The sequence below is a fragment of the Salvelinus alpinus genome, chromosome 10 (genome assembly GCF_045679555.1).
Source record: "Salvelinus alpinus chromosome 10, SLU_Salpinus.1, whole genome shotgun sequence".
In the NCBI taxonomy this organism is placed as follows: domain Eukaryota; kingdom Metazoa; phylum Chordata; class Actinopteri; order Salmoniformes; family Salmonidae; genus Salvelinus; species Salvelinus alpinus.
In genome coordinates this window covers 26,216,859-26,227,651 of record NC_092095.1, presented here as the reverse complement: position 1 = coordinate 26,227,651, position 10,793 = coordinate 26,216,859, and the positions used below count along the sequence as shown (strand labels likewise).

General features: G+C 45.5%; 1 protein-coding gene across 8 annotated transcripts in view; it reads left to right on the top strand.

Annotated features, from left to right (window-relative positions):
* The window catches only part of LOC139531811 (microtubule-associated protein 4), a 113,226-nt gene that overhangs the window by 22,909 nt on the left and 79,524 nt on the right, over positions 1-10,793 (top strand). For 7 of the 8 annotated variants that reach the window (XM_071328672.1, XM_071328666.1, XM_071328671.1 and 4 more), the window contains exons 2-3: positions 5,483-5,673; positions 8,086-8,142. In XM_071328672.1, the coding sequence (XP_071184773.1) occupies positions 5,487-5,673; positions 8,086-8,142 (244 nt within the window). In that variant the 5' untranslated portion in view covers positions 5,483-5,486. The remainder of the gene's footprint in view (positions 1-5,482; positions 5,674-8,085; positions 8,143-10,793) is intronic. The other variant, XM_071328668.1, reaches the window with a different exon arrangement.

The window sequence follows — 10,793 nt, the reverse complement described above, 5'->3', positions numbered from 1 at the left end:
ACACACACAAACACATACACACACACACACACATACACACATACATACACACACATACACAGATACAAACACACATACACACACACACACACACACACATACACACATACATACACACACATACACAGATACAAACACACATACATACACACACACACACACACACACACACAACACCACACGGTTGGCTGGGAGAGGCCAGTCCTGTTGAAGTTAAACTGGGAGGTTGTTTATAGAGAGAGTCACTGCACACAAACATACACGTTCATTGAGTCACACACACACATACACTCAGAGATGTGCTACATGCCGTAAGAAGGACAGAAGGCCTGCTAAACCAGAACAGTGACCACCCCTCCCCTAGAATGTGACATCCGAGGTCAGAATTCCTCATAGCTGTTTTCTATTTGCTCAGTAAAGAACATGATGGCTTTTCTGGAGTTTTTGGGATTTATTTAAAGATTTGTAGAAAGTAATTAAAGGTTCTATTAAAAGTTCTCTTTAATTGTTTTCCCAATTGGCAGTTTGGAACAGATCGGTGTGTTGTGGCTAATTCCTTCAGGGTCATGACTTGGGTCCTGACTGGAAACATTGACTTACTACTTTTTTCGGAAAAAAATAACTCTCCCAAACCTACACAACACAACTCATAATGCTTTTGGAACTCGGCTACTTTTCTGTAAAACCAGTTGACATAGTAACAGTCCTAACCCCGGATGTCGTAGATGAACAGGAAAGGGTGTGGCCTACATGAGAGAGGTCACAGCATAACGAGAGCACCGGCGTGACCTCATTTCCTCCCACACAGGCACGCCCCAGGAAGTATCTGAGAAGCCAATGACCTTATTGGACAGACTGTGTGACCTCAACCCCCGGTTGTCGGTTGTGACCGCAACCCAAATGGCAGGCCTACCACGGAAAATAAATGGTATCGAGCTGCCCGACAGTTGTTTTGGCGCCACAAGGACGTTGCAATTTAGGACAGCCCAGTTCATGTGCCACTTTTCCCCTCAGGAAAACACTGTTGTTGCAGCCGGGCAAACATTGACCAATGACCACAGTTGTCTGGGTCCTTCCAGTCCCTCATGTGGGTCCAAGGATGTATGTGTCCAGAAGTGCTGTACTGTATCTACAGTGTTTGGAAAAACTCTACATTTGTTTGAAGGGATTTTTCAGAGGACAGGCAAGGAGAAGACCGCAGCACTAATCTAATTCGATACCAACCTTCACTTTCATACTGTACTTGTGGGTGACCCTTGCATCCCTTGTAGGTCTGGTCCCTGGCTTGGCGCAGTGCCCAGGGTGACTGCAGTATCTACCATGTCTGTCATGTCAACACGTACGAGTGCCACTTAGAGAACCCGCAAAGGTGCTGACCTACCACGTCCATAGATTACGATGGGCATTACGTCAGGTTTGGCGCATTGTCTGCTATTGTGGCTGCTTTTTGGACAGGTGGCCATTTTGAAATGCTCTTAAAGGGGCAGTGCAGTCAAACATATTTTTCCCATACTATGAGCTCGAAATATCACTTTGAAATTGTGATTATGCCCATTTAGTGTAAGAGCTTTTAGGAGAAAAATGCCTGGAATTTCAGCCTGTTCAGGTAGGATGGAGTTTTTGTCTCACAGCATGACATCACAATCTGATCTGATTATTCTGACCAATGACGTCATCTTTTATTTGCATTTATAAACCGAGTGGATCGAGCCCTGAATGCTGATTGACTGAAAGCCGTGGAATATCAGACCGTATACCATGGGCATGACCCAATTAAATTTTTTCTACTGGTCTAAATTACTAACCAGTTTATAATAGCAATAAGGCACCTCTGGGTTTGTGGTATATGGCCAATATACCATGGCTACGGGTTGTATCCAGGCACTCCGCGTTGCGTTGTGCGTAAGAACACCCCTTAGCCGTGGTATATTGGCCAAATACCACACGTCCTCGGGCATTATTGCTTAAATATATCCTCCTACTTTGAAGGGGTTAGCCGGGTAGGCTCTCTAGAGTCTAGACCAGGGGTACTCAACTCTTACCCTATGAGGTCTGGAGCCCGCTGGTTTTCTGTTCTACCTGATCATTTATTGCACCCACCTGGTGTCCCAGGTCTAAATCAGTTCCTGATTAGAGGGAAAGAATAAAAAACAGGAGTGGAACTTGCTTCAAGGTCCGGAGTTTAACATGTGGGGTCTATACGATCTTATCCGCCAATCAGGGCTGTGTATGTAAATATATTTAAATTTATATCAACACACCCACACGATCAGACTGAGCATTTCAATGGCAAAAGGAGGCTCAGGATTAAATTATACCAAAAATATATTTTTTGTTATTCTCATGAAATAAACACACAGTGATTTATTAGACATGCAGCGACAATTTATATATGCAATTAAAAAGACCTTTGATTCACCTACGTGTGCTGTCAGATACAATAGTGATCTGTTGCAGCAGAAAATAGAGGATTAACCTTCTATGGCCTTATGTCATCCAGCGGGGACACACACACACACACATTGCCACATCAGCCAGAGTACTAGACGTCCCATGGGCCATTTGTTGGTCAGACCGCACAATAGAAAGCCTGGCTTTCCTTTGGTTTCCTTCCTTTGTTGAAACAAAATGGTTTCCGAGTGGCCACACCAAATTGTATTCAAGAGGTTAATGGTAGAATCTGAGCCAGAAATGCAGCAACAACCTTTGGGAAGTTTTCTTAGAGCTCTAGCAATTTAGCCAATTACATTTCAACAACAGTTATTGTAAATAAGAATTTGTTCTTACCTGACTTGCCAGATTAAATAAAAAATATCTAACTTTGCATCTGCACTGTTCTTCAGGTAAAATGTTCAGTGGAAATGGGTAAAAGTCGTCCTTGTACATATAGTGTATGTTGTTTTTTTACTATACAATCGTTGGTTTTCGTTTGGCTTCTATTTTAAAGTGAAGAATTGGAGTCTCGGCATCACTCTGTTGCCCTGCAATTGCCTGTATTCTACTGCTGCTTACAGAAAACTCCCATGTAGACTGTTTGAGTCTTACACTCAGATTGTCACTTTAAAATGTATGCCAAACAAAATCCATTGATTTCAAAGTTGAACAAACCATACAAGTCTAAGCACAAGGACTACTACTTAAAAAAAAATAAAACTAATGAAAATGTACCCCCTTTTTCTCCCCAATTTCGTGATTACAATCTTGTCTCATCGCTGCAACTCCCCAACAGGCTCGGGAGAGGCGAAGGTCGAGTCATTTGTCCTCCGAAACATGACTCGACCTTCAACAACCCGGAAGCCGGCTGCACCAATGTGTCGGAGGAAACACCGTTCAACTGATGACTGATGTCAGCCTGCAGGCGCCCGGCCCGCCACAAGGATTCGCTAGAGCACAATGAGCCAAGTAAAGCCCTTGCAGCCAAACCCCCCCCTAACCCGGACGACGCTGGGCCAATTGTGTGCCGCCCTATGGGACTCTCGGTCACGGCCGGATCGAACCCCAGGCTGTAGTGACGCTGCAACAATGCAAAGCCTTAGACCGCTGCGCCGCTCGGGAGGCCCCCACAAGGACTACTTTTAACAATTTACACAGAGAATTTGACAAACACATTTACTTGATACCAAACTTTGCGTCTGCACTGTTAAAAGTGGTCCTTGTGCATAGAGTTGTATGGTTTGTTAAACTTTGAAATCAATGGCTTTTGTTTGGCCTACATTTTACAGTGAAAAGTCTAAGCGTAATTGCGTTACCGTGGAATTACACATATGTAAAAACAGACACTGTAAAGTCAGACACTGTAAAACCAGTTCTGCGCCTCTATACTATAGCAATCTGCCATTGACTCGACGTTATACCATTGACTGGGCTATCAAATGAAATGTCACTGAAAAGGTTATACCTATAATGTGTTAAAGCGTCTGCATGCTTCCCATCCGAAACAGTTTTCATATATTATGATGGAATTTTGTGTATTTTTTCTCCCCGTTTTGGTCTTTGGCAAGGTTTTTTTGGGCTGTTCGTGCACAAATGTTTCCTTCGGGAGGCAAGCCGAAGTTTGGAGCCAAAGTCTACGCCCCTTCTTCGGTCATTGGTCAACAATAAGGATTCATCAATGAAACGTTTTTAAGGGAGGCACAAGCCGAAATGAAGCATTTCGGAAGCCTATAGGCATTGTCACCTCCCAGACTGTCCAGTAGATGGAGCTCCTGACGTGTTATGCTGTATATACACACAGACAGCTCTGTGAAAAGAGAGAGAGACAGAGAGTGAGAGGGCCCCACCATACAGATAGTAAGTAGCCCTACAATGAGCTCTGTCACTTCACACTGTACAAGTGCACTGGCTGGTCACTTAAACTCTTTATTTATGTACGTCCACAATTTGAAAGTGTTCAGTGAAGGAAAGATGCAGAGAGTAGAGAAGGATTTAAAAGAGAGGGATGAAGAGAGATGGAGAGTGGTGCAGGCCAGGTTAGATACACTGTCCAGGATGTGTATTATGGCTGGGAGGGAGGGAGGTTTTGCTGGAGCGTGTGCTGCTCTGCTCTGTTCTGCCCTAACCCTAATCCCTCTCTCTGATACACCATTGGCACATGCTATTCTAATCTCCCTGATTGAGGAAGGCAGAGGGAGGAGGGGTTGGAGTAAAAAGGGAATAATGGAGGAGAGATTATAGGAGAGCGAGGGAGAGGAACGGAGAGGAGGAATGGTAAGGCTTAGCCTGTGGGGAAATGAAAATGGAGAAAGAGAGCGCGAAAGTGAGAGAGAGAGAGCGTTAGAGAGGGATAGGGGACCGGGGGACCACTGATCAGGATTATAACCTGTCATTACCCCTCCCTTTGACGTCGGTGAAAGATGACACCATATGACTCTGCAGATTCTCGCAGCTTCCGGGGTCAGATGACCCTAGAGCTGTGTCTTTCTCTCTGGCCTGATCAGCAGCCAGCCTTTCCCCTGTCTGCCTGTCTGCCTGCCTGTCTGCCTGCCTGTCTGCCTGCCTGCCTGCCTGCCCTAGTGCTACAGCAGCCTAGAGTGTGCTGTTCTCTCGTTGGGAACATCCGTGGATGTCCCAGATTATTGGGTTTGTGTGGGCCTAGCAGAGAGGCCTTGTGGCCCAGAAGGACATTACATTACAGGCAGGTTAGATAGAGAGACAGCTGGAACCTCAGGAGGCCTGCTTGCTGGCTCTATCTGATTCTGGTTGGGAGAATTCATGAATGATGCATCTGCTAAGTATCAAACATGACTTGTTGGTACAGTTAAAATGTAACACACTGATGTAAGAAATTATATTGTAACTATTTTATTACCTCAAACTGTATGTGTATTCTGTGTGTGTATAAAAGTGTATGTGCATGTTTCTCCTGTGGTATATATTTTGGCATTTGTCAAATGTTTCATCCATCCTAAACTGTCCTACCTGGATCCCATTTGAATTCCGTATCTAACCTTACACCACTGCTTGTCTCTGTCTCCCCCCTCAGAACCATGGCAGAGCTGGACCTGAGCCTGAGCGATGCTCTGATGGACAGTGTGCCCCAGGCTGGCCCGGAGGACCTGGTGGAGAGGGACTTTGTGGCCCAGCTGGAGGCCGAGGCTTTTGACGACCAGGTGGGCGAGACTGTGGGCAAGACGGACTACATCCCCCTGCTGGACAACGACGGGAACAGGGCAGGTGAGCTGACTGGAGGGGACGGGGTTAGGGGGATGAGGGGAAGGAGGGAGGAGGGAGGTCATTGAGCTCAGTCACTAACACAATCATAGGTCATAAGTGAAGGTGAGCAAAAGGGGTTGGTTGATCGATGACAATGGGAATATGAATGAACACCTGCCATGCTACCCGACTATATGTAAACTTATTAACCTACAGTGGATGACCTCAGACTGATGCACCGCTGGGCTTATCACTGTACATCCATCCTAACCAGGGGGCAGTGCTTAGTGAAGGGATATGTAAGACTCTCTCTGGGTAATGCAGGGTGATGTGTAAGACTCACTCTTCTCTCTGGGTAATGCAGGGTGATGTGTAAGGCTCACTCTTCTCTCAGAGTAATGCAGGCTGATGTGTAAGACTCACTCTTCTCTCTGGGTAATGCAGGGTGATGTGTAAGACTCACTCTTCTCTCAGGGTAATGCAGGGTGATGTGTAAGACTCAGGGTAGTGCAGGGTGATGTGTAAGACTCACACTCTTCCCTCAGGGTAGTGCAGGGTGATGTGTAAGACTCACACTCTTCCCTCAGGGTAGTGCAGGGTGATGTGTAAGACTCACACTCTTCTCTCGGGATAATGCAGGGTGATGTGAAAGACTCACACTCTTCTCTCAGGGTAATGCAGGGTGATGTGAAAGACTCACACTCTTCTCTCAGAGTAATGCAGGGTGATGTGAAAGACTCACACTCTTCTCTCAGAGTAATGCAGGGTGATGTGAAAGACTCACACTCTTCTCTCAGGGTAATGCAGGGTGATGTGAAAGACTCACACTCTTCTCTCAGAGTAATGCAGGGTGATGTGAAAGACTCACACTCTTCTCTCAGAGTAATGCAGGGTGATGTGAAAGACTCACACTCTTCTCTCAGAGTAATGCAGGGTGATGTGAAAGACTCACACTCTTCTCTCAGAGTAATGCAGGGTGATGTGAAAGACTCACACTCTTCTCTCAGAGTAATGCAGGGTGATGTGAAAGACTCACACTCTTCTCTCAGAGTAATGCAAGGTGATGTGAAAGACTCACACTCTTCTCTCAGAGTAATGCAGGGTGATGTGAAAGACTCACACTCTTCTCTCAGAGTAATGCAAGGTGATGTGAAAGACTCACACTCTTCTCTCAGAGTAATGCAGGGTGATGTGAAAGACTCACACTCTTCTCTCAGAGTAATGCAGGGTGATGTGAAAGACTCACACTCTTCTCTCAGAGTAATGCAGGGTGATGTGAAAGACTCACACTCTTCTCTCAGAGTAATGTGCTTGGCTTTTATTGTTCCCATCTCCATCAATGACTTCCTTCCATCTATTCTTCCTTCCTGGGAGAGATGAGCGAGAGAAAGACAGAAAGAGAGCTCTACAAATCTTCTTTCACATTACCCCCACGCCACTCACTAACATGGGTTTATATCTATTACCCATGTATGTTTCTGTAATTGTACAGTATGTGTGTGTGTGTCTGTCTATAATTTGATTATGGTGTGTCCAAGTCTGTAAATTGTTATGTCTGATATTTGTCTGAAACATTTTTCCCCGCTGCTGTTGTCTTGGTTGGATCAGGTATCTCTTGAAAAACCTATTTGATCTCAATTAGACTAACCCGGATGAATGAAGGTTAAACGAACAATACGTGCAGCCAGGCGTCTTAGAGTTTCACATGCTGTATGAGCAGATCATGCATGTTCTAATGAAATGTACCCCAGGATTAGTCCTTAGCGTATGGGCTTCACCATCTACACCCGACCGATACCACCGTTAATCCATGGTATTGAATGTGCGGATAGCTGCCAACGTCTAATCTCACTTTAATTCAGACCTCCGTGGTTTCTGGGAAGGGCTGCCGTAATTAGGCACGTAACTAGGCCCAACGGTGTAGGAAAACTATAATCCTAAAAGTGAGAAGAAGCGTGTGTGTGACGTTACATGACTTTATGTAAGCAGCTCCAGATAAGAGACTGATGAAGCCAGACAGAGCTGGACAGGGCCTGCCTTTTTGGGTCTGACGGTGTGTCACTCCAGCGGCTGCGGCCTGATTTTAGTGGAGTGTTTGTGTGTGGGTCCAGCAGACTGTGACTCAGCTGTAGGCCACGTCTCTTGTCCAGACAGTCTGTCCAGAGTTGCAGACTGTGTGTGGGCAGTTTTCCATGATGGCCAACTTCAGAAGTACCTTAGGCAGAAATTAAGTGTTGGTTCCAGCTGACGCACCAACACGCCTTGTTGGTGTGTGTGTGTGTCCAATCAGAAAACGAATAGGTAGTCGGCCTAATGTGCGTGTGTGTGTGTGTGTGTGTGTGTGTGTGTGTGTGTGTGTGTGTGTGTGTGTGTGTGTGTGTGTGTGTGTGTGTGTGTGTGTGTGTGTGTGTGTGTGTGTGTGTGTGTGAGCAGATGCCGACTCTGTGTTGGAGAATGGCGAGCAGGACGCCCAAGGGGCACAAAAACCTGGTAAGAGTTGATTCCCAGAATTTTCCACTGTGTCCCCGGCCACTCTGAACATACCACCTGATCATTCTCATGCACCTTCGTCCGTCACGCCTCTTTCTCGTCCTTTACTTCCTGCTTCCTGTGTCCTCGTCATTTGCTTGAGTTATTTCTCTTTTTGAGTGTTTTGACTGTGTGTGGTTGGGTTGGCTCCATTCTTACTTGTATAGTCAACCAAGGACTTTCAGGGCAGGATGTGTAAGGTTAGTTATATATTGGTAGTCCAGGATGTGTAAGGTTAGTTATATATCGGTAGTCTAGGATGTGTAAGGTTAGTTATATATTGGTTGTCCAGGATGTGTAAGGTTAGTTATATATTGGTTGTCCAGGATGTGTAAGGTTAGTTATATATTGGTAGTCCAGGATGTGTAAGGTTAGTTATATATTGGTTGTCCAGGATGTGTAAGGTTAGTTATATATTGGTAGTCCAGGATGTGTAAGGTTAGTTATATATTGGTTGTCCAGGATGTGTAAGGTTAGTTATATATTGGTAGTCCAGGATGTGTAAGGTTAGTTATATATTGGTTGTCCAGGATGTGTAAGGTTAGTTATATATTGGTAGTCCAGGATGTGTATGGTTAGTTATATATTCGTAGTCCAGGATGTGTATGGTTAGTTATATATTGGTGGCACCTTTTTGAGGTTGAACGGCATCGTGTCACACACTGTAAAGGTACAAGGCCGTTATTCTGTATTTCCTTTCATTCGTCTTTACCTTGCTCTTCTCTCTCACCTGTATCCGAGAGGCTGAGTAGCCATTACTACAGTTCACAGGAACTCTATAGAAGTTACAGAATCTCCTGAATTGTGCATAAGAACCTTGAAGGGACAAGAAAGAAGGTGAACTGTGAACACTCATGTTCTGTGAACACTCTCAAGTGCTGCCGTGGATCACTTCAGTTTCTCAAGCGCTGAAATGCTGTCTACTCTCGTCCTTCCATCTGAAATTAGGTGTTCTGTGACTGGCTGAGCAGTCTTTATCAGAGTGTTCTGCCTATCTGATGGAAGCTTCATTATTGCTTGTCGCCTCTGAGGTAATTAACTAACTGCAGCACTGGAGGGAGGAAATGAACTCTGCTCTGCCTTTATGCCATCTCCTATTGAACGGCCCTTTTAATTACCCACTAACAGACAAACGTGTGCCGTAGGACGTCTGCATATATTTCAATACATTTCAGCAGACTGTAAGGGGAATTCCACTTTGTGTGTGTGTGTGTGTGTGCGTGTGCGTGCGTGCGTGCGTGTGTGTGCGTGCGTGTGTGCGTGCGTGTGTGTGTGTGTGTGCTTTGTACACTCCTTTTCTTTCTTTGCTTCCGTTTCCTCAGTCTAATTCCTTTGCCATTCTGACAATTCCAATCCACCACATGACCCTTTCTTGAAATACTGTGCATGACCTTGATGAGGTTGAAATTGCATGGAGGAAATAGTTAGTCTGATGCACCCAATGCTCTATTACACCACTCATACTTACCACACAAGTACAGTACAACTCTCTCTCCCTTCAGCCCAGGTTGAGTTGGATAAAAGTAGAGAGCTTGTGCCCGTTGGCAGTGTGGCTGTGCCCAGCATGTCATAGTGCCCGCCTGCCTTGCCCATCTGACCGTGGGTTGATGGGAGGGTGTTACTGGGGAGCAGGACTGCGGGCGGTCGTCTGGGTTGGCATGACCTCTGTCCGTCTGTCTGTCTGTCTCTGTCCCTCGATCAGTTTTTTTTTTTTTTTTTTTGGTGGTCCCTCGATCTGTTTACATGCCTCGGTCAGCGTCAGTCACTGCGGTTACAAACTGTGTCTGAGTGTGTGGTGGCAGTATGTGTGTGTGGCAGGGATATGCTGTGGGACAGGGGTGTTCTTAGGGAGGATGTATTCCGGACTTCCAGACCAGGCTCCAGTCCAGACTTGGAGCCTGTATTCACTTAATCCTCTCTGACTCTTGATTTGCCTCAAATCCACTGTAGGACACAAGAGGATGTCATCAGCTATCTCATAGCGAGGTTGTGTAAATAGAAGATATGTTTATATGAAATAACGTCGACCCATTGATAGTAGGAGATTAGGATATGTTTATATGAAATAACGTCGACCCATTGATAGTAGGAGATTAGGATATGTTTATATGAAATAACGTCGACCCATTGATATTAAGATATGTTTTTTCTATGTATAATAGCCACCTACTGGTGATGCAATTGTGCTAGACTACTTGCACGTAGCATCTGGCCTTTTCTGGGTACATTGATTCCATTTATCATTATCAAAAGTAACCTTTTGGGGAGTAGAGTAGAGTAGAGGCAGGAGGTATAAGTAGTAACTAGGTCAGAGAATTGAGACACAAGGTGAATGCAGAGACGGGAAGCAACGTTTGGGAGCCATGAGACTGAGTGTGTGTGTTTGTGTGTTTGCGCTGCATGATGCCACTGGCTGCGATGCATGTAGGTATGCTACTGCATGGGGAAATGCTTGGAGTAGGCAGGTGTTGTAGTTGGCAGAACTGGTTCTGTTGTGATCGCTTTACTAACCAGCACTCTTGTTCTCTTCCCTATCGCCCCTCTCACCCACCATGTCCCCCCACTCCTATTCATACTCTTATACCCTCCTTCCCTTTCTCTTGGATCATCTC